This window comes from Dendrobates tinctorius, unplaced genomic scaffold (genome assembly GCF_039654945.1).
Source record: "Dendrobates tinctorius isolate UK_male_01 unplaced genomic scaffold, ASM3965494v1 ptg000237l, whole genome shotgun sequence".
NCBI classification, from domain to species: domain Eukaryota; kingdom Metazoa; phylum Chordata; class Amphibia; order Anura; family Dendrobatidae; genus Dendrobates; species Dendrobates tinctorius.
Window position 1 is genome coordinate 1563206 of NW_027361904.1, and position 27165 is coordinate 1590370.

General features: G+C 41.7%; 1 protein-coding gene and 1 pseudogene across 1 annotated transcript in view; both read left to right on the forward strand.

Moving 5' to 3' along the window:
* The window catches only part of LOC141060494 (uncharacterized), a 561818-nt gene that overhangs the window by 11345 nt on the left and 523308 nt on the right, over positions 1–27165 (forward strand). The window contains exon 4 of the mRNA XM_073556756.1: positions 77–200. Coding sequence (XP_073412857.1) covers positions 77–200 — 124 coding nt within the window. The remainder of the gene's footprint in view (positions 1–76; positions 201–27165) is intronic.
* On the forward strand, positions 77–20350 carry LOC141060486 (uncharacterized; annotated as a pseudogene).

A 27165-nucleotide genomic window follows, 5' to 3' on the forward strand; every position in this document is an offset into this window, starting at 1 on the left:
TGCTGGGAATGCTGGGACATTATACAGGACAGCACTGGAGGATTCTGGGTGATGACGGTATCATTGTGTGTGTCAGGTTCCTATAAGGTGTCAGGACGTCACCGTCTATTTCACCATGGAGGAGTGGGAGTATCTAGAAGGACACAAGGATCGGTACCAGGAAGTGATGATGGAGGAGCACCGGCCCCGCACATCACCAGGTAATAGACAGGACTAAATACACACGGCCGATAATACTCTGTATGTAATAATGATGTCAGTCCTGTCTGTGTCTCCTCAGTTCTCTCCAGTAAGAGGACAACCCCAGAGAGATGTCCCGCTCCTCCTCCACAGGACCATCAGGTAGGTGGAGATCTCCCTATGATGTGTAGACGGCTGTGACGTCCTTGTGTTCAGTCTTGTTTTCTCCTCCAGTATTATATGTTTTATACTTGTTGTAAGGGGAACACACACAAGAGAGGGGGGATACGGATATATCCCCGCGGTCACCAATGTATGATGGAGTTTACACAGTCACAGCTCTTTGGTGCCCCCTTTACCCTCAGGTCTGTCAGGGAACTTAACCTAGGATAAGTAGTAGCCGGAGAGACTGCCCTGTCACGTACTGGTTAGCGGGGCACTCTGCAGTGAGGGCGGTATATACATCACCAGTCCCAGGCCAGGAATATATATATAAATCTCCGATCCGTCACTGTCAGGATCCCCCAATACTACCGGAACGGTGTGCTGTCACCAGTTCCTCATTAGATATAAGCCTGGTCCGTTTACAAGCTTATATTGGCTCAGAAACCAAGCCAGGACTCACGGACGTGGGAAATCGGGTTTTGAGATAAAAGAGCAGACCAAAATTAATTGATATTTTAATTGCTGAAAGACGCACTAGAAACTACAAATATATACAGAAATTACAGCCAGAAGTACAGGTAAAAATTGGGTTTGGGACAGCAGTTAGCTGTATGTGTCACATTACCATGTGGCAGAACAAAGACAGGGCTAAAAGTGTGTAGCTAGCTTTTAACCCTTAGCGCGCCCCCTCCCTTATTTGCCACCACCTCTCTGGGTTGGACTGAATTCTCCCTTTTCCTCCTAGCCGAAATAACTAAGATGGGTCTTAACTTCCTAGCGGGAGGTCCAAACGCGACCACGGACGTCTCAATGGGTTCGTTAGGGCTGGACCTATGATACAGAGAGTCCAAACTTGGGTCAGCTAAGTGGTTCTGGAGAGTCAGTCTCGATAGCTCGGTATCTGGGACAGCTAGAGAAATATGAGATGCAGGGGTGCGTGCAGGGGGCTCCCAGCGTTCTGGTGGTACATTGGACTTGGCCCTGATATACACAGGTACTTTCATAATTCATCTCTAGATGTCAGTGGTAAAGAGTCTAGATATTTCCCTTGAAGTATGCAGACTTGCACAAAAGACAGCAGGGGGTCCTAGCTCTGCCCCTCCTTGCCTCCATTAACACGTGGCTTCTAATTCTCTGGCCATTTGGCAAAAGTTCTGCTCTTTTGGGAATTGTGTACTTTTCTCAAGGGTGAGGGGGCCACCCTTCAGGAGTGGAGGGAGATCTCTAGATAGTCTATGGGGCCTAAATTCATAAATCCAAAATGGAGTCTCCCTCGTCCCTCACACTTGTGTAATGAGAGCGGTGGAGACGGCAGGATCACAGCTGACCACAGACATCACATGTCCGGATCTTCTCGCCATTATTCCCGGGGATTTCTCTGATCATCGGGGACTTTTACAATATTTGTTTTGCAGCTTTTGGATCCAGATAAAGATCTTAACAATATTAATGGTCCAGAGAGAAATGTGAGGAGCGATCAGCGGTGTAAAGAGGAGACCCCTAATGTGAGGGGCGATCAGCGGTGTAAAGAGGAGACCCCTAATGTGAGGGGCAATCAGCGGTGTAAAGAGGAGACCCCTAATGTGAGAGGTGATCAGCGGTGTAAAGAGGAGACCCCTAATGTGAGGGGCGATCAGCGGTGTAAAGAGGAGACCCCTACAGATCACTGCCCAGGTGAGGGTCTTTAGATAAAAATTCAGTTTCAGCACAGTCTGAATTGATAATGATGTGCTCCTGTTATGTGAGGTCAAAGGTCGTCATTTATAACACGGCTGATAATCTACAGCTGGAGATGAATTTTACTTATGTGAGCGGCCAATTTCTTCATCATCTGATGGTGGTTTTGATGAAGGAAAAGTATTTGTCCAATTTGGGCCTCAGAAACCATCAGCTCTTATTAATCTGATGTCAGTGTGGGGTGATAGATTCCAGAACACGGAGACGTCCCCCCAAATAACCGGGACTGACGGCCGGGCTACTCCATAATGATAGGGAGTAGAGATAGCTCTGATCTTAGTCTTTACCCCTAAGATGCTGCGTTTAATACCAACCATGGTCGTTTGGTGGTGTAACAATGGCAGCTGCAATATCACTGGTAATGATAGAAACACCAGAGGTGAAAGTAAGACCAGCCAACAGAGCCATAGCACTAATAGAACGGATCAAGACAGATCACTCAGGTAGTATGATTACGCCCCCCCCCCCCCCCCGTATCTGGTACCTCAGTGTGTGACCTTTGAGAAAGTTCACCCTTGTAATAGGTCATTCTCTTGTTTGCTTATTTTATTAGGAGAGGCCTAGGAAATGTGTTGGAAAGCTTAACCATAAAAAGTGTGTGCTTTGCAGAGAAGGATTATTTGGCTCATGGCAGAAAAACATCTGCGTTGCCTGTATTGAAAAAAACGATATGCGAAGAGTCTCCTAACTTCACTTGGCAGCTGAGATCAATTTCTAAGGCAGAGATGAACAGTTCCCTAAAATCATTAGTCCATCATGAAGGTGACAAACTTAGGGAGAGGAAAGGGTTGACAATGTTATCGTCTGTGTCCCAAGAATCGGAGGCGTCCGAGGGTGAAGTAGGGGTTGTGTCCTCAGATTCCAATTCAGACTCAGAAGATGATGCAGGGAGTCAATGTGCTTCCCGGTAGAGGATCCTGGTTGGTTGGTTAAGGCGGTGAGGTCCACTATTGGTATAATAGATGCAAAAGTTGGTGCAAGACGTAATGTTCGAGGGGCATGTACAGACTAAAAGACAAACCTTTTCAGTGAATGAGAAGATAAAGGCGTTCATTAAAAGAGATTGGAAAAGTCCTGAGAGGAAATATTGGTTTGAGGAGGATGAGACAGTTCTATGGGAGAAAGCACCTAAAATAGATGTGCTGGTGGCCAAGTTTCCGAAAAAAATTACCTTTCCCTTTAATGACATGGGGATACTTTAAAGTCCTCTTGATCCTCAGCAGGATCTCTAAAAGCCGGCTATCTTAGCGAATAGTACAGCCAAGTCTGTAATTGTCTGGCTGTACAAATTGGATAGTCACCAATGGCTTAAAATGACAAGAGAAAATATCCTAGCCACTATTCCATGAATGCAGGGAACAACTACTTTCCTAGCGGATACATCAGCGGATTCAGTGAGATTGGCAGCCTGGTCAGCAGTTCTCGCCAACGCAGTCTGAAGAGCTCTGTGGCTTAAATACTGACCGGGTGATGTCCATTCAAAGTCCAAATTACGTTCCATCCCATGTGAAGGAGAGTGTTTGGTCCTGTGATTGATGGCATCCTAGACAAGGCTGGAGACCGTAAGAAATGGTTTCCTATTTGGTCCAAACTGTCATACAGGAGGTCCTCTCAAAGGAGAAGATAAAAGATTTTAGCAGAAATGGCAGAACACCCTTCTAATACCATAGTTGGACAATTTTCTGATAATGGGCAAAAAAATTGAACCCTACGGCTCCTATTTAGCAAATGTCAGAACCACCTTGACGAATCTATGTTGGTTTCTGAATTTGAAGAAGTCGAGGCTAGCTCTATTGAGAGACCAGATCTTTAATACTCTTAGACTCAGCAAATAAAAGCAGGAAAAGAGAGAAAAGGTGTCGGTCCAGGTTCTCAAGGCAATAAACAATCCTACCATGACTCTCAGGAAGGCCATGTCATTGTAAGGGTTTCTTATATTTTGTATTCAACCAGTCCTATCGGCTCAGTTGCACACCAAAAGCGAGACAGCTTGACAAACGAAAATGTGCTGAAAGGTTGTTTAGAAGAAAGGCTCACTCTTTCCATGCTGCAGTCAAGTCTCTCCATTGGTGGTTAAGCTTAGAAAATCTGTCGAGGGAAAATCTAGCCCCGAGCGTCATAACCACAGATGCAAGCCCAAGAGGACAGGGGGGCAGATTCAGAAGACCATCTGGTCTTGGATGGTTGGACAAGGAAGGAAAAGTTAGGGTCCGCCAACCGTAGAGGTACTGGTGGTGAAATAAGCGGTGAAGAAGATGCTTTCATTGATACTGTGTCTTCATGTGCATATCCTATTGGACAACAGAGTAACAGTAGCATATATCAATCATCAGGGAAGAACTTGATCCGATCCTCTAATTATGGTAATCGAGCAAATCTTTCACGTTTCAGAAGCCCATCTCTATTCCTTAACAGCACTACTCATAAAAGGGAAACAAAACGGCAAGGCGACTTTTTAAGCCGCATTTGGTTGAGGAAAGGAGAATGGGGCCTGATTCCATCAGTTTTCCAGCAGCACCTAGTTTTGGGTGAAAGGAAAAGACATAATTATTTATCGGTAATAGGATTTTCCAGAACTCCTGACAGCACCCTTCCATCACGGATAATGATTATGCACTAGTTGAATTTTTGGTGTGCAGTTCATGTAGTGTAGAAGGTAACACATGGCAATGATGGTATATACGGCTGTATATAACTGTTAATGGAGGTCCTCTTATGCTCTGGAACCTAGCTGATGTGGGGGAGAGGGTCTTCCCTTTTACCCTGCAGGGTTCGTGTCCTTGATGGGTGGATTCCCTCTCTCATGGGTTCTGGAATGGGTTCTTTCCATGAAATGTGGAATTTTTGTGCAGAAGTTGTAAAACCTATAACTTATGATATTAGTGATGAGTGAACGCGCTCGGATGTCGAGTAATCTGAGCATGCTTGGGTGTTATTATTCAAGCACACCCAAGATATTCGGATATGTTCAAGTCCCTGGGGCTGCATGATTCATTTCTGTTACACAGCCGTAACACATGTGGGGATAGCCTAACAAACAGGCAATCACCAGATGTGTTGAGACTGTCTAACAGCCACGAATCATGCAGCTGTGGGGACTCGAACATAATATACAAGCACGCCCGAGATACTGGGATAACACCCGAACATGCTCACATAACATGATATCTCATCACTAATTTATATGCTGTATATTTAGTATCTGTGTAGTTGTAAAGACCCGATGTTACTTGAATTAATTGGTAAAAATAAAAGAAAATCACAATTCCACCATTATTTTTTTAGTTTTGCTTATTACATTGTTTATGTAAAATGATCTGGAGATATGATTCTGCTGCTCTGTTCAAATGCAGTTATACTAAACTATAACCCTGGCAGGTGTGGACCCACTGCGCCACTGGCCAGATACCCTGGTTGGTCGTGACTAAGTGGCTACCTATACTTCACTAGCGTCTCAGATGGTGAGGGATAGGTTTGGGTCCCAGGATAGCCACCGGGTGCCACTCCAGGGCAGTGTCTGGGCCAGCATAAGGAAACAAAGCCGAGGTCAGTAAAGAAGAGAACAGACACGATGAGAACATAAGTCGGGTCACTAATGGTAGGTATAAACAACAGAACACCTTGACAGGAACTAGATGCATACAGCAACCTGGAACCTAAGTTTAGCCAAAGGTGTGGAGAGCGACCCAGCCTAATATAGCACCTGCTGGATGATGATTTGCTGGGGAATCCAAACCCCCTATAGCCATGGGGACACATTGGGGGTATGCAGCAGAGTTTGGAAATCCTGCATGGACTCAGCAAGGTGGCCAGGCAGAGCGACAAGCACAGTAGCACAGTTGTGGAACGCTTGCGATTTACCACTGTGACAGTATACCACCCTTACACCCGCTTCCCTTTTCTTGGTGAGACCGACAGAGACTCTTAAGAATGGCAGAGACGCAGATGTTTTCGGCAGCCTCCACAGAGTGCTCTTCAGAGCCAAAGTCCTTCACATCCAAGGAAACCACAGGGATAGCATGAACTGACAGAAGCAGAAGGGATCCAGCAAGCTTGCTCCTTGAGAACTTGCATATGCCCACATGGCTGACCAGCTTGGATTCATGGCCCCTGGACAGATTTCTCCTCTTCCTAACCAATGGAACAAAGGTTTTACTCGGATAAATGTCCCTTTGAAGGGCAGGAGCCACTTCTCCAACCCTAGCCAACTAAGGGATGTGTTGTGGTTCCTAATCCGAATTTAGTCATATAGAAGGATTGAGACTAGACACGAGTTTCAGGCAGGGAGAGTGGAAACGCCAGGCCATGGGATGGAGAGGGAAGACCAGAAGATACAGAATGAGGAATCTTGAGCATGATCAAGGCAGTTGGTAGCACAATATGATTACCATTGAAGCACGTGGCCAGTGGACCAACCGGCGAATGTCGACGTGACCATGGAAAACCTAGAAGAACTGAGTTTACAGACTTAGGTACTTACATAGCACATTGAAATTTTTTTGGAAAGCATATTTCCAATCTGCAGGGTGAGTGACAGCATGATGTAACAATTAGGTTCTGCCAGAAATTGCCCTTCAATGGAGGCAATAGACAGGGAGTGATACAGCTGTTGTGTAGGGAGCTGAAGTCGACAGACCAGATCCAGATAGATGAAGTTGCCCGTAGAGCCGGAATCCAGATGGGCAGTCACAGAGATGGACTTCTGCTAGACCAGGGTAACTGTGGTCACCAGTTTTTGAGAGCTATCTCTTACCTAGGGTCAACTCTCCAAACAAACCTAGAAGTGTAGGTTCTGCAGACTTCACTTGGCACTAAAGAACATAATGGCCTTTGCCACCACAGTACATGTACAATACCTTTGCTGTCGCTCTTGTACAGAGAGTTTGGCTCGCTCTACCTCCATCGGCTTTACAGCGGGAGATTATGTTTATGGCAGCAAAGGGTACTGAAAGGTTGGAACAGACCTGGTAGATTCCCTGAAAGAGAAGACACTTGAGCCTGTTCCAGAGCCTTCTCAAGGAAGCCGAGATCAGATTCTAGTAGCAAGGTGAATAAAGGCATCCAGAGGAGACGGTAGACCTCGCCAGAAGTCACCGCCAGGCAGCGTCGGACTGGAACACCTTGGGCCCACCAGAGAAAATCATTCTTGGGGCCCACTATGTAGCTGCATAGAGTTAAATACCAGACCACCAATTATGCGGTAAAACACGCTAATATCCGGGTATAATATAAGGTTGTACATGTCTTAATTATGTAGCAGGAGTTGGGGTAGCCTCCCTCATAGAATATAAAGCAGCCCCTTCACATAGTATAATGCAGCCATCTCATAGAATATAATACTGCCTCCTCATAGGGAATAATACTGCCCCCCTCATAGGGTATAATGCACCCCCTCATAGGGAATAATACTGCCCCTCTCATAGGGTATAATACTGCCCCCCTCATAGGGAATAATACTGCCCCCCTCATAGGGTATAATACTGCCCCCCTCATAGGGTATAATACTGCCCCCCTCATAGGGTATAATACTGCCCCCTCATAGGGTATAATGCTATATATAGTGTATAGATATAGAGTTAGATAGATATAGATAGAAAGATAGATGTAGAAATAGATAGATATAGAGATAGATAGTAGATAATGGATAGAAAGTAGATAATGGATAGATATAGATAGAAAGATTCATAGAGATAGATAGAGATAGATAGAGATAGATAGAGATAGATATAAAGATAGATATAGAAAGAAATATAGATAGATAGATCGATAGGTAGATAGATATAGAGATAGAAAATAGATAATGGATAGATAGATATAGAGATAGATATATAGATAGATATACATAATAGATAGAGATAGATAATAGATAGAGATATACAGATATAATAATAATAATATAGACATATATAGATAGATATAGAGATAAATATATATAGATAGATGGCTATAAATAAAAATAGATATAGAGATATATATAGAGATAGATAGATATAGAGATAATAGATATAGAGATAGATATATAGATAGATATAGAGATAGATATAGAGATAATAGCTAGATCTAGAGATATGTATAGAGATAGATATAGAGTTAGAAAGATAGACAGATATAGAGAGAGATATAGAGATAGATAGAGATAGCTAGATAGATAGATGGATAGATAGATATAGATAATAGAGATAATAGATATAGAGATAGATATAGAGATAGATGGATAGATCAATAGATAGATAGATAAAGAGAGAGAGATAGAGATAGATAGATAATGAGATATAGAGATAGATACAGAGATATAGTGTTAGATAGAAAGATAGATATAGAGATAGATAGATAGACAGATATAGAGATAGATATGGATATAGAGATAGATAGATAGATAGATATAGAGATAGATAGATATAGAGATAGATATAGAGATAATATATAGATAGCTATAGAGAGATATAGAGATAGATATAGAGATAGATAGATATAGATATAAAGATAGATAGAGATATAGAGAGAGATAGATACAGAGATCGATAAATAGATAGATAGATAGAGATAGATAAAGATAGATAATAAATATAGAGATAACAGATAGATATAGAGATAGAGTAAGATATAGAGATAGGTAGATATAGATAATAGAGATAGCTAGATAGATAGACATAATAGATAGATATAGATAGATATAGAGATAGATAGAAAGATAGATATAGAGATAGATGTAGAGATAGAAAGATAGATATAGAGATAGAGCGATAGATAGAGATAGATAATAGATAGAGATAAATAGATAGATAGAGAAAGATAGAAAGATATAGAGATAGATATAGAGATAGAAAGATAGATAGATATACAGAGAGATAGATATAGAGATAGAGATAAATAGATAGAGAGAAATAGATATAGATATAGAGATAATAGATATATATAGAGATAGAGAGAGATAGATACAGAGAAAAGATATAGAGATAAATAGATAGAGAAAGATAGATAGATATATAGATATAGAGATAGAAAGATATAGAGATAGAGCGATAGATAGATATACGGAGAGATAGATATAGAGATAGATAGATATATAGATAGATAGCTATAGAGAGATATAGAGATAGAGATAGATAGATACAGAGAAAAGATATAGAGATAGATAACGGATAGATAGATAGATAGGTATAGAGATAGATATAGATATTAGATAGAGATATATATAGATAAAGATAGATAGATATAGATGGTAGCTAGATAGATAATAAATATAGAGATAATAGATATAGAGATAGATAGAGTAAGATAGATAGATATAGAGATAGATAGATAGATATAGAGATAGATATAGAGATAGATAGATAGATATAAAGATAGAGCGATAGATAGAGATAGAGATAGAAATAGATAGATATAGATAATAGATAGAGATAGAAAGATAGATATAAGAGAGATAGAGAGAGAGATATATAGAGAGAGACAGATAGAGAGAGTGAGAGAGATATAAAAAAAAAACAAACCACAATACTCACCTCTCCTCCTCGCTCCCACGCTGATCCCGGCTTCAGTGTCAGGAGCTGCCCCCTCTGCCAGACACACAGCGGGTGCGCGATGTAGTGACGTCATCGCGCACTGGCTGTGAGCCAGGAGCAGAGAGGACTGAGGGCGGCGCCGGCCCTGATTTACAGCTGTAGTCTGCAGAGCGGCTTACTGGGCTGGGGGCGGGGCCTCTGGGGGTGGAGACTGTGAAATGAGATTCACTTCTTCGCAGTGAATATTCATTTCTCTTTAGTAGCGGGGACAGGGGCTCCTGCCTCCTGACACCCGCTGCTGCTCCGCTGGCAGGGGCCCCCATAGCAGCTGCATGGTGTGCGACACACCACTGGCTGGGGGCCCCTGGAGCAGCGGGGGCCCTAGGCAACTGCTGGCCCTGTATGCCTGCAGGTGCCAGGGCCCACCAGATGCCAGGGCCCACGGGAGAATCCTCCGGTTCTCCGGTGGGCCAGTCCGACGCTGCCGCCAGGGCCTTATCATTCCTGGCCATGAGACTGTGTGTGTGTGTGTGTGTGTGTGTATATATATATATATATGGGAAAAAAATAGGCAGCACTCAAATTAAATGTGAAAACAGTGGATACTTTACTGATCCTCAGGTGGCAACGTTTCAACGGTGACCTGTCTTTTTCAACAAAGACGGGTCACCGTTGAAACGTTGCCACCTGAGGATCAGTAAAGTATCCACTGTTTTCACATTTAATTTGAGTGCTGCCTATTTTTTGTCCTTTTGTTAATTTGGCTGTTTGGACACCGCTGAATAGGTTTTGCACCTACTATATTATTTACACACATATGTATGTGTATGTATGTGTGTATCTATATATATATATATATATATATATGAACAACGACAAAGCAAAGTCCAGCAATAACGTGTAGAATCTGGACCGTGAAGAAGGCGGGTTCTACCGCTGAAACGCGTAGTCCTATCTGCACGACTTTCCTGCGTTATTGCTGTTTTGAACTGCTTGGACCATTGCATTTTAATGGATTTATGAATAAAAAGAAAAATTTTTTTAACAGCATCCTGGATTGCTCACGTTATTGCTGGACTTTGCTTTGTCGTTGTTCACATTTGTATGGATGGACTCCTACATCCAGATCCGGGCACAACGGAGTTAACCAGGTCAGCTGAGGTTCCAGGTGGTTCACAGGAGTGAGCTGGTCTACATTGTTGGATATATATATATATATATATATATATATATATATATATATATATACACACTTTTTTTATTTTTTTTTTGGCCTTTTTTTAGAGAATATGAATGATAACACCAAAACTTTTTCACTCATGGTTAGTGGTTGGGTGAAGTCATTAATTGTCAAACTACGGTGTTTTCACTTTTTAAATCATAATGACAACCCGAAACATCCAAATGACCCTGATCAGAAGTTCACATACCCCGTTGCTTAATGCCGAGTATTGCACCTCTAACATTATTGACAGCTTTGAAGTCTTTTGTGGTAGTTGTGAATGAGGTTCTTTATTTTCTCAGATGGTAAAGCTGCCCATTCTTCTTGGCTAAAAGCCTCCAGTTCCTGTAAATTCCTGGGCTGTCTTGCATGAACTGCGTGCTTGAGATCTCCCCAGAGTGGCTCAATGATATTGAGGTCAGGAGATTGACCTCAATACTCCAGAATCTTCACTTTGCTCTGCTGTAGCCAATGACAGGTCGACTTGGCCTTGTGTTTTGGATCGTTGTCATGTTGGAACGTCCAAGTTCGTCCCATGTGCAGCTTCTGGGCTGATGATTGCAAATTGTCCTCCAGTATTTGCTGATAATGTGCTGCATTCATCTTTCCTTCAACTTTGACCAAGTTTCCTGTGCCTTTGTAGCTCTCACATCCCCAAAACATCAGCAATCCACCTCCATGCTTTACAATAGGTTTGGTGTTCCTTTCATCATAGGTCTTGTAACGTTTCTGGTTGTGGCCAAAAAGTTCAATTTTAGTCTCATCACTCCAAATTACCTTGTTCCAGAAGTTTTGAGGCTTGTCTCAGTGCTGTTTTGGCTTTCTTCTGGCGACTCGACCATGTAGCCCATTTTTCTTCAAGTGCCTCCTTTTTGTGCTTCTTGAAACAGCCACACAGCTAGTTTTCAGAGAGTCCAGTATTTCAGCTGATGTTTTTTGTGGGTTTTTCTTTGCATCCAGAACAATTTTCCTGGCAGTTGTGAACAACATTTTTGCTGGTCTACCTGACCGTGGTTTTGTTTTTACAGAGCCCCTGATTTTCCATTTGTTGATCAGTTTGAACGCTGCTGACTGGCATTATCAATTCCTTGGATATTTTTGGTATCCCTTTCCTGTTTTATACAGTTCAACTACGTTCCCTGTAGATCCGTTGACAATTCTTTTGCTTTCCCCATGACTCACAATCCAGAAACGTCAGTAGCTGGATGAAAGATGCAGGAGTCTGTCTGGATCCCAGAAACTCACTCGGCTTTTATGCACATACTGTCTACAAGCAAACAGGTCACAGTTATCAGGCCAAAATCACCAGGGTATGTGAACTTTTGATCAGGGTCATTTGGATGTTTTGGGTTGCCATTATGATTTAAAAAGAGATAACACAGTAGTTTGACAATAAATGGCTTCACCCAACCACTAACCATGAGCGGAGAAAAAGTTTTGGTATTATCAGTCATATTCTCTGAAAAATGTCCAAGAAAGCAAAAATTCTGCTGGCTATGTAATCTTTTGAGCACAACTGTATGTTTATATATGTATAAAAAAAACCTTCCTTCTCACCCCCCGATGGGGGTGGTCTTTGTCCTTTCTCATTGTCTAGTCCTCTACCAGAGGCCTGGGAGTTTGAGGGTTCTGTGCAGGATCTTAGTTTTTCCCATCATTGCGCTTTTCTGGATAGAGAGCTCAGATGTTGCTCCTGGGATCTGTTGTAGCCATTCTTCCATCTTAGGGGGTCACTGCTCCAAGTGCTTCTATCACCACTGGAATCACTGTTGCCTTCACCTTCCACATCTTCTCCAGTTCTCCTTTTAAAGCCCTGGTATTTCTCCAGCTTCTCATATTCCTTCTTTCTGATGTTGCTGTCACTTGGTACTGCCACATCATTGCTGTCTTCTGATCCTTGTGTATTATCACAATGTCCGATTGGTTAGCCAACACCTGTTTATCCATCTGGATCTTGAAGTCCCACAGGATTTTAGAACTTTCATTATCCACCACTTTTTCTGGAGTCTCGCACCTGTACATGTGTACATATATTAAATAAATATCTATTATGCATATATACACACACGTGATCAAATTTGTTATTACCTTCAGGTAAAGTAAGCAGAAATCCAAAATAGTCACTGAAATATCTTGAAAATGACAAACAAAATTATCAATTTACTGTATATCAATAATGAGAATCAGACTTTGCTTGTGAATTGTGGTTTGAAAAAGTGATGCTACGATGAGTTCTGTGTCTGCCAACAGTAAAGCTTCCCGAGACCATTCATGTGTGGGAGCTTCTCATACATGGAGGGGCTTGCCCACAATTATACCTGAGAACACAGCCATGACTAAAGAATGAGATCTAAACCTCCTTCGAGAGCAATTTCTCCCATCATCACTGCTTTATATTCGCCACCATGACACTGCACATGAGATTGTCCACTTGTCCCAAAATGAAGATTGCGGTGGTTAAAAAACTGGCAAAGGGATACGCTTTCCAAATTTAAACTCTGCAACATTCCCTTTAAAGGAAAATCTGTCTATGGCCCAGTGCTTGATCCGATACTGGAGAAAGCAGAGGATCAGAAAAAAAAGGTTTCCTGAAGTCAAATCAGTCAAACCAAAGAGAAGGTTTCGTCCCTCTGGAAATAGAAATTGTAACTACCATGGTAAAGGGAAATCTGATCACTAGAACTACCCCAAAGGTTGTGGTAGAGGTCAGGATTTTAGTCTCAATCCCAATCACTAGAATTTTGAAAAATCAGACTTAGGCTGGTTTTACACTTACCGCTTTTTTTGCGGTCCGTTATTGCAGCCTGTTTTTGCGGGCCGTATTGCCGCGTTTTTTGTGGTGTACCGCAATAAAAAGCCACAAAAAAGTTTGCAGATGGCCTTTTTTTCCCAATACTATGGAAATAGTATTGGAAAAAAAGCGGCGTTCCGCAAAACCGGAAGTGACGGCGCGCCTCAAAAACAAACTTCTGATATACAGTGGGGGCCGTGTCTGTACGCCGTGAAAAAGATCGAGCAAGCTCGATCTTTTATCACGGGCACACGGCGCACTATGGAATTTTTACGGTCCCATAGAAATCTATTGGGGCTGCAAAAACGGCCCGCAAAAATACCGCAAGTGTAAAAGCAGCCTCATCTCGTTCCTACAAGAAAGAGTTTCTTAGGGTTTTTCTACACACAAACATTCCTCATTTCCTGCAAGAGAAAAAGATGTCCATTCACCAAAAGCTCCTGTCCTTCCGAAAGAAAACTCGCTGTTCTATAAGAGAAACTATGTCCATCCTAGGCCTGATGTCATCCTGCATTCCTTCACTGGCCTGCGCTCAGTTTGATTCTTGCCCACCACAAACGCAGATCCTCTCAACCTGCAGTGGTCTCAGCTATCGCTAAACAAGAAATGAATCTTCCTTATCCTGTAAAAAAATCAATGAACTGGTGGTTATCTATGAAAAACCTAGAAAGAGGAGCAACATTCCTAATAAATGCTCTAAGAGCTCATTCCTCAAACTACAAAGAACTAAGAGCTTTGTTAGAAGCCCTAAGATGTCTAAAACTGTACTTCAACAACTCTACAATAGTATCCTTCCTAAAATATTAAGGGGGCATTTGGCACAAAATGCTTCATAAGCTTTCCAGCAACATCTTATTGTTAACATTCACTTGAAAGGCAAAGAGAACTTGATAGTAGAATTTTTCAGTCGCTTCATGCTGACGAATGGTCTCTGAGTCCACAACTATTTTTCAAACAGGTGTCTAAATGTGGTCTTCCAGAAATAGACCTTTTTGCGTTAAGTAAAAAAAGGATTTCCCCAATCTTGCGGACAACCCAGTGGCAGTGGATGCTTTAGCGCAAAATTGGACGTTCCACCTTGATTGTGCCTTCACTCCAGTTTCATTTGTATCGAAAGTCCTGCAGAAGATAACCAGAATGAAATGCAATGTCATTGTTGTAGCCCCATACTGGCCAAAAAAGTTAGTTCTCTCATCTGAGGAGGTTGGTAGTAGATGGACTTTTTTTTCTGCAGATAAAAACTCTTCTTTTCAAATCCTGGTGCTCCATCAGAAACAGAACAATTTCCTTCTGACTACCTGGTTACTGAAAAGTCCATTATCGTTAACAAAGGCGTATACAGGGTCATTTCCACTTTGGGGAAGTCTTGTTTTCAATCAACTTACCAGAAAGTCTGGAAAAAGTTTTTCACATGGTGTGGGGTAGCTCAACCCAAGCCTCTGTATCCAAGCATACCCCAAAACCTGGATTTCCTGCAGGAAAGTTTTCAAAAGGGTCTTTCATCAAGTTCCTTTAAAGTTCAAGTTGCGTCACTGAGTTCTGTCTTTGACATTCAACTGGCTATTCAATGCTGGATACATCATTTTTTTAAATCAGTTTCAAACTTAGACCAAGGTTTAGGAACTATTCACCACCTGGTACTTAATTTGGTTTTTATAGGGTTAACTGAACTGCCCATTGAGCCTCTACAGGAGGCGTCCATCAGGTTTACAAAACTGAACATGAGGTTGTTTGTTTAATATTCTGCTCACATCCTAGTGAGTCCATGACCTTGGATGCGTGGCCCAGTGTGCCAATCACCACCATAGCGGCAGTACACCAGCAGGACGGGTGGCCTGGTGCCCCACAGCACCCATGCAACAAAACTGAGCTCCCATGACTCCATGCTACACCAACCCACAGCACATCGGCAATAATGACCACCACACAGCAGCAACACCAAGTGAATGGAACTAGAAAACCTCATCTTCCACATGTGCTCTGTCATCTGAAAATGAAACTAGTCTGAACCCCTCTTGCAGTGTCCTGCTATCTAAAATGCCTGGGCCAAATGGGAGAAGGGCTCGTCCAAATAAAAGAAAAACATCCGTCCTTTCCACCTAAAGAGGTGATTGATTTCCACCTGTCTCAAGACATTGTCTTACCAACTTTTTGTTACATTCCCAAAACTAATAAAGACAAGGAATTCTACACTCTTGATGTCAGAAGATCTATCTTGACCTACTGATCGTTTTCAAAATTTTGGAGAAAATCTAACAATTTACTTTTAAATTCAAAGTTCAGATAAAGGACAAAAAGCCGCTGCCTCCACCACTGCTGATGGCTTTACTGCTATTCGTGAATTTCACAAAATTATGGGCGAATCTCTTCCAGAAGGCCTTAAAGTGCAGGACACGAGCAGTTTCAGGATCCTGGACTGAGAGGTCTTCAGCATCGATAGAGCAGATTTGCAGAGCCGCTACCTGGTTGTCTCCTCACACCTTCCTGAAGCGCTATAAATTAGATATTACTGCTTGTCAGGAATTAGTGACCAGCGAAGGAATTAGCGATTGGGGATAAACTCCGAGTACTGATTAGGAAAGAATGGGCAGTCATCAGTCAGGAACTGGCGCAGAAGCTGATATCCAGCTGCCAGGGCCCGAAGGGCAGAAGGCCTGAAAAATAGGGGTCAGCCCTGTACACTGTGTGCAGAATTAATAGGCAGTTTGTATATTTGAGGATTCATTTTATTGTTACACATCTCCAGTGCTGTCGGTCAGTTAAAAAAAATGTAATAAATCTGAATATTTCAGAAAGTAAAAGTGCGGTTTTTTCTTTCTTAGCAGAATATCTCTGCGTGACAAATTATAGGGAAACTAAATGAAAAACTAAATATTCCATCTTATTTCTTTTCATCTGCTACATTCACAATGTATAAAATAAGTTAACATTTAGAAAAAAAAATGTGAGCAATATAGTAATATGGCGTCAGCTCCTTCACAAGAGGAACAGCTGCCTGGACCGTGAGATGAGCTTTATAAACACTCCAGACTTCCCGCTCAAAGTGCTCTCCACCAATCCCGTCACATCTCTCCAGATCCGCCTGAAGATTCTAGAAAGGGGTGTACCACAAGCACACTCTAGAAGGGGTGCAGAATATACAGTTGTACTCAAAAGTTTACATACTGCAGCAGAATTTTTTCTTTCTTGGCCTTTATTCAGAGAATATGAATGATAACACTAAAACATTTTCTCCACTCATGGTTAGTGGTTGGGTGAAACCATTTATTGTCAAACGCCTGTGTTTTCTCTTTTTAAATCATAATGACAACCCAAAACATCCAAATGGCCCTGATCAAAAGTTTACATACCCTGGTGATTTTGGTCTGATAACATGCACAGAAGTTGACACAAATGAGTTTGTGTAAAATGGCAGGAAAATTGTTCAGGATGCAAAGAAAAACCCACAAATAACATCAGCTGAAATACTGGACTCTCTGAAGACTAGCGGTGTGGCTGTTTCAAGATGCACAATAAAGAGGCACTTGAAGAAAAATAGGCTGCATGGTAGAGTCGCCAGAAGAAAGCCAAAGGACCCCGATCAAGAGTTCACATACCCCATTTCTTAATACAGTGTATTGCCCCCTCTAACATCAATGACAGCTTGAAGTCGTTTGTGGTAGTTGTAGATGTGGTTCTTTATTTTCTCAGATGGTAAAGCTGCCCATTCTTCTTGGCAAAAAGCCTCCAGTTCCTGTAAATTCTTGGCCTGTCTAGCATGAACTGTGCGATTGAGGTCTCCCCAGAGTGGCTCAATGATATTGAGGTCAGGAGACAAAGATGTCCACAACAGAACCTTCACTTTGTTCTTCTGTAGCCAATGACAGGTCGACTTGGCCTTGTGTTTTGGATCGTTGTCATGTTGGAACGTCAAGTACGTCCCATGCCCAGCTTTCGGGCAAATAATTGCAAATTTGCCTCCAGTATTTGCTGATAACATCTCATTCATCTTTACTTCAACTTTGACCAAGTTTCCTGTGCCTTTGTAGCTCACACATCCCCAAAACATCAGAGATCCACCTCCGTGCTTCACAATAGGATTGGTGTTCCTTTCATCATAGGCCTTGTTGACCTCTCTCCAAATGTAACGTTTCAGGTTCCATAAGTTTTGAGGCTTGTCTCTGTTCTGTTTTTTGTGTATTGTAGGCGAGATACTTTGTGACATTTGCGCAGTAATGGCATTCTTCTGGCGACTCAACTAAACTATGCTGCCTGATAGTTTTCAGAGAGTTCAGTATTTCAGCTATTATCTGTGGGTGTTTCTTTGAAGCCTGAACAATTTTCCTGGCATTTGTCACAGGTGTAATAATGTTACCTTTTAGTAGCTACTCAAACCCATTTGTGTCAACTTCTGTGCATGTTATCAGGCCAAAATCACCAGGGTATGTAAACTTTTGATCAGGGTTATTTGGGTTTTTTGTGTCATAATGATTTAAAAAGAGAAAACAACGTAGTTTGACAATAAATGGCTTCACCCAACCACTAACCATGAGTGGAGAAAAAGTTTTGGTGTTACCATTCATATTCTCTGAAAAAAGGCCAAGAAAGCAAAAATTCTGCCGGGGTATATAAACTTTTGAGCACAACTGTACCATCAATTAAAAAGAGGGACACAATGAATAAATTCTTGAAGGGGGGATATTAAGGGGTTAAGACTGAAAGAATGGAAGCAATAATAATTAAAGAGAGTGAGGCTAAGGAGAACCTTTAACCATGAAGGAAAATAGAAGTGGGGAGTTATATGGTTCCATCGTCCTCCCCATATCATCAGCTATAAGGGGGGGGCTCTTAGTCAATTTTGCCATATACTTCTCAATTGTTATGTCATAAAATGTCAGTACAATTGTTGAGGTTGTATTACTAAAAAATAATATAATCACTTTTATTCTTTTCAGATGACTGTACCGGAAGGTCAGAGAGACATCCAAAATCTTCACATTTTAATGCGTATGATTCTAATATTATTCATAATTTATGCGAGGAGAAGGCCAATATTGAAGATTTACCCTCCACCCCTCATATCCAAAATGTATCATCTGATCCGTTTAAACAGATCCCATCTCCTGATTCAGCAAAGACTTTAAAACAAAAGCTTTACAGATTGGATGTTGAACGTCAAAAAGTTCCCATAGGGGAAAAGCCATATTTATGTTCAGAATGTGGCATATGTTTTCCCACAAAATCAGATTTGGTTAGACATCACAAAAAACACACAGGGAAGAAACCTTTTACCTGTTCAGAATGTGGGATCTGCTGCAACCAGAAGCATATACTTATTGGACATCAAAGAATTCATACAGGAGAGAAGCCGTATTCATGTTCAGAATGTGGAAAAGGTTTTACTGTAAAATCAGTTTTCAATAGACATCAAAGAATCCACAACGAGGAAAAGCCATATTCATGCTCAGAATGTGGGAAATGTTTTGATCGGAAACATTGTCTTATTGGACATCAAAGACTTCACACAGGGGAGAAGCCATTTTCATGTTCAGAATGTGGAAAATGTTTTACTGTGAAACCATATCTGATTAGACATCAAAAAAGCCACACGGGGGAGAAGCCATTTTCATGTTCAGAATGTGGGAAGTGTTTTACCTTTAAATCAGATCTGATTAAACATCAGAGATGGCACACAGGGGAAAAACCATTTTTGTGTTCAGAATGTGGGAAATGTTATACCGCACAATCACAGCTTGTTAAACATCAGAAAACTCACACAGGGGAGAAGCCATACTCATGTTCAGAATGTGAGAAATGTTTTACTGTGAAATCAGATCTTGTTAATCATCAGAGAATTCACACAGGGGAGAAGCCATTTTCATGTTCAGAATGTGGGAAATGTTTTAATCAGAAACATGTTCTTATAACACATCAAATAATTCACACAGGGGAGAAGCCATTTTCATGTTCAGAATGTGGGAAATTTTTTGCCATTAAATCACATCTGATTAGACATCAAAGAATTCACACAGGGGACAAACCATTTCCATGTTTGCAGTGTGGAAAATGTTTTAATCAGAAAAATGTTCTTATTAGACATCAAAGAATTCACACAGGGGAGAAGCCATTTTCATGTTCAACATGCGGACAATGCTTTATCCATAAGTCAGATCTTGTTAATCATCTGAGAATTCACACAGGGGAGAAGCCATTTTCATGCTCAACATGCGGACAATGCTTTATCCATAAGTCAGATCTTGTTAGTCATGAACTAATTCACACAGAGGGAAGCCAGCTTCATGTTTAGAATGTGGAAAATCAAGTCTTATTGAACATCAAAGAACTCACACAGGGTTGAAGCCATTTTTATGTTTTACTCGATAGAGCATACAGAGTATATACAGGGTGGGCCATTTATACAGATACCCCTAAATAAAATGGGAATGGTTGGTAATAAAGTGGATTGGTCGTCGTGGGCCAATTAAATGGCCATCAAGATCTCCCGATCTGACCCCCTTAGACTTTTATCTTTGGGGTCATCTGAAGGCAATTGTCTATGCTGTGAAGATACGAGATGTGCAGCATCTGAAACAGCGGATACCGGAAGCCTGTGCTAGCATTTCTTCTGCGGTGTTGCTATCAGTGTGTCAAGAGTGGGAGAAGAGGGTTGCATTGACAATCCAACACAATGGACAGCACTTTGAACGCATTTTATAAGTGGTCATAAACTTGTAAATAACTTATGAAAGAATAAAGTTATGTTAAAACCAAGCACACCATTGTTTTTCTTGTGACATTCTGAATAAGTTTGATGTGTCACATGACCCTCTTCCCATTGGAAAAAATAAAGTTGGATCCAAAATAACTGACTTAAAAATGGCCACCATGGTCACCACCCATCTTGAAAAATTTTCCCCCCTCCCATATACTAATGTGTCACAAACAGTAAGTTGATATCACTAACCATTCCCATTTTATTTAGGTGGATCCATATACATGGCCCACCCTGTAGAAAAGACAGCATGGGATCCCATGCTGTCCTGTCTGTATACTCTATATTGTTTCCTCCCCTGCCCAGGAGCTGTGGTATGATCAGACCATGTTCCTATACGGTCAGACACGACCATTACACAGTACACAGCAGGGGCACATTTATAAGATTATCTCAGCACAGGAACATTATATGTAACACATTCAATTGTGGACATTATTTTTATTCCAAGATCTATTGATTAAAATGAACTTTGCTTGTGGGAAAACCCCTTTAAGGTTTATCGTTCACGATAATTGTGTAATGTAATAAATAATAATTTCTCGCTCATTGATTAGGCAATGGAGATGGAGGTCGTTACCGGAAGAAATCCTGTAAACAATGAATCAGCAATTATTTGTACACCATAATCGATGCATGTAAATTTTTGACTGTCTTAAACGTTGGGTCACTTATCATATAGTGAATCACTGTTAGTTATCCATTCGTCTCAGTGGGCTTTAACCCCTTCGCACCCGAGCCTGTTTTTGCCTTCGTGACCAGGCCAATTTTTTCAATTCTGACCAGTGTCACTTTATGAGGTCATAACTCTAGAACGCTTCAACGGATCCTACTGATTCTGACATTGTTTTCTCATGACATATTGTACTTCATGATGGTGGTAAAAATTTTTAGATATGATCTGCGCTTATTTGTTAAAAAAATCAAAATTTGGCGAAAATTTAGAAAATTTTGTAATTTTCAAACTTTTAATTTTTATGCCCTTAAATCAGAGAGTGATATCGCACAAAATAGTTAATAAATAACATTTACCACATGTCTACTTTACATCTGCACAATTTTGGAAACATAATTATTTTTTTTTAGGAAGTTATAAGGGTTAAAAGTTGACCAGCGATTTCTCATTTTTACAACAAAATTTGCAACACCATTTTTTTTAGGGACCACCTCACATTTGAAGTGAGTTTGGGGGGTCAATATGACAGAAAATACCCAAAAGTGACACCATTCTAAAAACTGCACCTCTCAATGTACTCAAAACCACATTCAAGAAGTTTATTAACCCTTCAGGTGCTTCACATGAATGAATGGAATATGGAAGGAAAAAATAAACATTTAACTTTTTTTCACAAACATTTTACTTCAAAACCATTTTTTTTTTATTTTCACAAGTGTAAAAAGAGAAAATGAACCACAAAATTTTTTGTGCAATTTCTCCCGAATACGCCAATACCCCGTATGTGGGGCTAAACCACTGTTTGAGCACACGGCAGAGCTCAGAACGGAAGGAGCGCCGTTTGACTTTTTCAATGCAGAATTGCCTGGAATTGAGATCGAATGCCGTGTCGCATTTGGAGAGCCCCTGATGTACCTAAACAGTGGAAACCCCCCACAAGTGACCCCATTTTGGAAATTAGACCCCCCCAAGGGACTTATCTAGATGATGCTTTTTTTTTTCTTTACTTTTTTTTATTTTTGTGACAAGATCGCTGCCCTGCGATCTGACTCATGGTAACGCCACTTCTCTGATCTAACACTGACAGATGATCAGAGGAGAAGCAGCGTTACTGTGTGACAAGATCGCTGTGCCAGGCAGCGATCTAGTCACACAGTAACGCTGCTTCACCTCTGATCATCTGTCAGTGTTAGATCAGAGGAGAAGCCGCGTTACAATGAGTGAGATCGCCGGGAGACAAGCAGCTTTCCCAGCGATCGCTCCCATTGGCTGCTGTGACGCTGACGTCATCAGGACCTGAACCAATCAGGCCTCGATGACGTCGGGGGTCCCAGCATGCATTGTGCACCGGGATCCCCGCGTTGTAAGGTATGTGGGGGTCCCGGGGGCACAAAACCGCCAACAGTAGATAAACATCGGCGCTGCACAAAGCCCAGCAAGCGCCAACGTTTATCTACTGTGGGCGGTCGGGAAGAGGTTAAGGCACAGAAAAGAAGATGAGCATCAAAGGGCTCGGACAATGGAGGAACCGTATGAGAATTCACACAAGGGAGAAGCCATACTCATGTTCAGAATTAAGGAATTTCTAACAATTAACCACTTCCCGTCACGGCACTTCCCTTTCACGTCCTTATAGACATGCCACTTTCCATTAGGACTTGAAAGGGCCATGATTATTCACCCAGAGATCCTGATCCTTGGGTTATTACTGCTTTTTCAGCTTTCAATTCCCCCTGCTAGCAGAGATGTAGCAGAGGTAGGTGAGTGCTGTCAGTGTTTGCTTAATTAACTTTTCACTTGATGCAATTAAAGTGACCACAGCAAGTATCAAATGAGACAGAAGATCACTCCCTCTTATCTCTCCATTGGCTTTCTGCAGATTGCTAGGGCTACTGGAGATCTAAGGACAACCTTCAGGTCAGCCATACATCAAAGCCTAGGGTACCATGTCGGAGGCAGCCTATCAGTGCTATGGTCTCCTGCACACGACCGATTTTCTCGGAGAAGTGTGATCCGTAGTTTTGAAGAAGAGCACTTGTCCCCATGATATTCTATGTGACTGTGCATATGTCCGATTTGCTCCTTGGACCTACTGGGGAGGGTGCAGCTGTGCTGAGGGAGAAAATGGCTAGAAGGTTGGAGGAGTGTTTAAACTAGGGACGGGGGGGAGGGTATTCCTTTTATAGGAGGGGAAGACAGTGATTGCAGATAGTGACCTGGGCACAAATAAAGAAATTGGGGGTGGGGTTAGAACAGTCAAAATTTTAGTAAGAGTAGAGGTACAGAGAGATACATAAAGTGCATGTATACTAATGCCAGAAGTCTCGCCATCAAGATGGAGGAATTGGAGTTAATGTTGTTGGAACATAATTATGACATGGTGGGGATATCTGAGACATGGCCGGACGAGAGCCGTGACCGGGCAGATAATTTACAGGGCTATAGTCTGTTCAGAAATGACCGAACATATAAGCGAGGGGGAGGCGTGTGTTTATATGTAAAATCATCCTTAAAACCCATCCTTCGTGATAATATATATGAATCTAATGAAAATGTAGAGTCCCTGTGGGTAGAGATAAGGGGAGGGGGGAAAAATAATAAATTACTGATAGGGGTTTGTTATAAGTATCCAAAAATAATGGAAGCTACAGAGAATATCCTCATAAAGCAAATAGATGAAGCAGCGACTCAAGGAGAAGTCATTATTATGGGGGACTTCACCTACCCTGAAATACATTGGGGAACCGAAACCTGCAGTTCAGCAAAGGTGATAGGTGTCTGACAACGATGAGAGACAATTACCTTTCACAACTGGTTCAGGACCCAACAAGAGGGGGGGCACTGCTAGACCTAATATTAACCAACAGGCCAGACCGCAGATCAAATGTAAGGGTTGGGGGTCACTGGGGGAATAGTGATCACAAATTAATAAGTTTTCATGTATCCTTTAATAAGATGTGTAGTAGAGGGGTTACAAGGACACTAAACTTCAGGAAGGCAAATTTCCAACGGATGAGAGATGATCTTGGTGGAATTAACTGGGACGATATCCTGAGACATAAAAATACACAAAGAAAATGGGAGACGTTTATTATCCTCCTGAATAGGAGCTGTGCACAATATATACCGTATGGGAATAAACATGCGAGAAATAGGAGGAAACCACTATGGCTAATAAGAGCTGTAAGGGGCACAATAAGGGACAAAAATAAAGCATTTAGAGAATTAAAGCAAGTAGGTAGTGATGAGGCATTAAATAAATACAGAAGATTAAATAAATTCTGTAAGAAGCAAATCAAGACAGCAAAGATTGAGACAGAGAGACTCATTGCCAGAGAAAGTAAAAATAATCCCAAAATATTCTTTTAACTACATAAATAGTAAGAAACTAAGAAATGATAGTGTTGGTCCCCTTAAAAATAGTCTGGGTGAAATGGTGGATGAGGATGAGGAAAAAGCCAATATGCTAAATAACTTTTTTCAACAGTATTTACACAAGAAAATCCCATGACGGATAACATGATCAGGGATAAAAATTCTCCATTAAATGTCACCTGCTTAACCCAGCAGGAAGTACGGCGGCGTCTAAAAATCACTAAAATTGACAAATCCCCGGGCCCGGATGGGATACACCCCCGAGTACTGCAGGAATTAAGCACAGTCATAGATAGACCATTATTTTTAATCTTTAACCCCTTCACCCCCAAGGGTGGTTTGCACGTTCATGACCGGGCCAATTTTTACAATTCTGACCACTGTCCCTTTATGAGGTTATAACTCTGGAACGCTTCAACGGATCTAGGCGATTCTGAGACTGTTTTCTCGTGACATATTGTACTTCACTTTAGTGGTAAAATTTTTTCGCTATAACTTGCGTTTATTTATGAAAAAAACAGAAATATGGCGAAAATTTTGAAAATTTTGCAATTTTCAAACTTTGAATTTTTATGCCCTTAAAACACAGAAATATGTGACACAAAATAGTTAATAAATAACATTTCCCACATGTCTACTTTACATCAGCACAATTTAGGAAACAACATTGTTTTTTGTTAGGAAGTTATAAGGGTTAAAAGTTGACCAGCGATTTCTAATTTTTACAACAAAACTTACAAAACCATTTTTTTTTTAGGGACCACCTCACATTTGAAGTCACTTTGAGGGATCTAAATGGCAGAAAATAACCAAAAGTGACACCATTCTAAAAACTGCACCCCTCAAGTTACTTAAAACTACATTCAATAAGATTATTAACCCTTCAGGTGCTTCACAGGAGCAGAAGCAACATGGAAGGAAAAAATGAACATTTAACTTTTTAGTCACAAAAATAATATTTTAGCAACAATTTTTTTATTTTCCCAAGGGTAACAGGAGAAATTGGACCCCAAAAGTTGTCAAATTTGTCCTGAGTACGCTGATACCCCATATGTGGGGGGGAACCACTGTTTGGGCTCATGGCAGGGCTCAGAAGGGAAGGAGCCCTGTTTGACTTTTTCAACCTAAAATTGGCTGGAATTGAGATCGGATGCCATGTCGCGTTTGACAAGCGTCTGATGTGCCTAAACAGTGGAAACCCCCACAAGTGACCCCGTTTTGGAAACTAGACCCCCTAAGGAACTTATCTAGATGTGTGGTGACCACTTTGAACCCCCAAGGGCTTCACAGAAGTTTATAACGCCCGGGCGTTAAAATAAAAAATCATATTTTTTCCACAAACATGATCATTTAGTCCCCAATATTTTGTTTTCCCAAGGGTAACAGGAGAAATTGGACCTCAAATGTTGTCAAATTTGTCCTAAGTACGCCGATACCCAATATGTGGGGGGAAACCACTGTTTGGGCACATGGCAGGGCTCAGAAGGGAAGGAGCCCCGTTTGACTTTTTCAACCTAAAATTGGCTGGAATTGAGATCGGATGCCGTGTCGCATTTGTCGAGCCCCTGATGTGCCTAAACAGTGGAAACCCCCACAAGTGACCCCGTTTTGGAAACTAGACCCCCTAAGGAACTTATCTAGATGTGTGGTGAGCACTTTGAACCCCCAAGTGTTTCACTAAAGATTATAATGCCCGGGCGTGAAAATATAAAATCCTGTTTTGTTCCCACATAAATGATCATTTAGTCCCCAATTTTTAATTTTCCCCAGAGTAACAGGAGAAATTGGACCCCAAAAGTCGTTGTCCAATTTGTCCTCAGTACCGATACCCCACATGTGGGAGAAAACTACTGTTTGGGCACACGTCAGGGCTCGAAAGGGAAGTAATGACGTTTTGGAATGCAGACTTTGATGGTCTGCTGGCGTCATGTTCCGTTTGCAGAGCCCCTGATGTGCCTAAACAGGAAAAAACCCCACATGTGACATCATTTTGGATACTAGACCCCCAAAGAACAAATCTAGATGTGCCCCCAACTAATCTAATGTAAATTAGTAGTGCATGGAGGTGTGGTACAATTTGAAGCAATCCTTCATACACAGGCCAGGTTTTTCGGGGCAGGTGTCGCATTGATAAGTGGTGTCCCTGCGTATTCCTTTTTTGCAACACACTCGACACCTTTTTTGCGGCTTACCTTTTCTTGGGATTGGCGGGACCACCCCCAGAAAATGCTGACCTGGTACAATACGAGCACCTTCAGTTCCAGAAGTACTGGGGCCCGCTCCTTCCTGAGCGCCAAACATCAGGACCTTAACCACTACCTCTTGGAACTGAAGGTACGACGTATCGCTGGGGCATGCACATTGTGACAGCAGGAATGCGTTGAGCATTGCCATTTGGACGATGTGCACGGCCAGCTTTTTATACCACACCTTGGCCTTCCTAATTGCATTGTACGGTTGGAGGAGTTGATCGGAGAGATCAACGTTCCCCATGTTTTTGTTGTACCCCACTACACGTCGGTTTGCGGACCTGTGTAGAGGTACCTCGTACAGTGCAGAGGGTACTGCCGTCACCATGTATGGTGGTCAAGAGATGGACATCTCTCTTGTCCTTGTACTTGACCACCAGCAGGTGGTCACTACATTGGGCTCTGCTCTCACCTTTTCGGAGCATCTGCCCAAGTAGCGTCTTCGGGAGGCCTCTCTGATTTTTACGGACAGTACCGCAGGCTGCGGTACGTCGCTCAGAGAGGGATTTGTAGA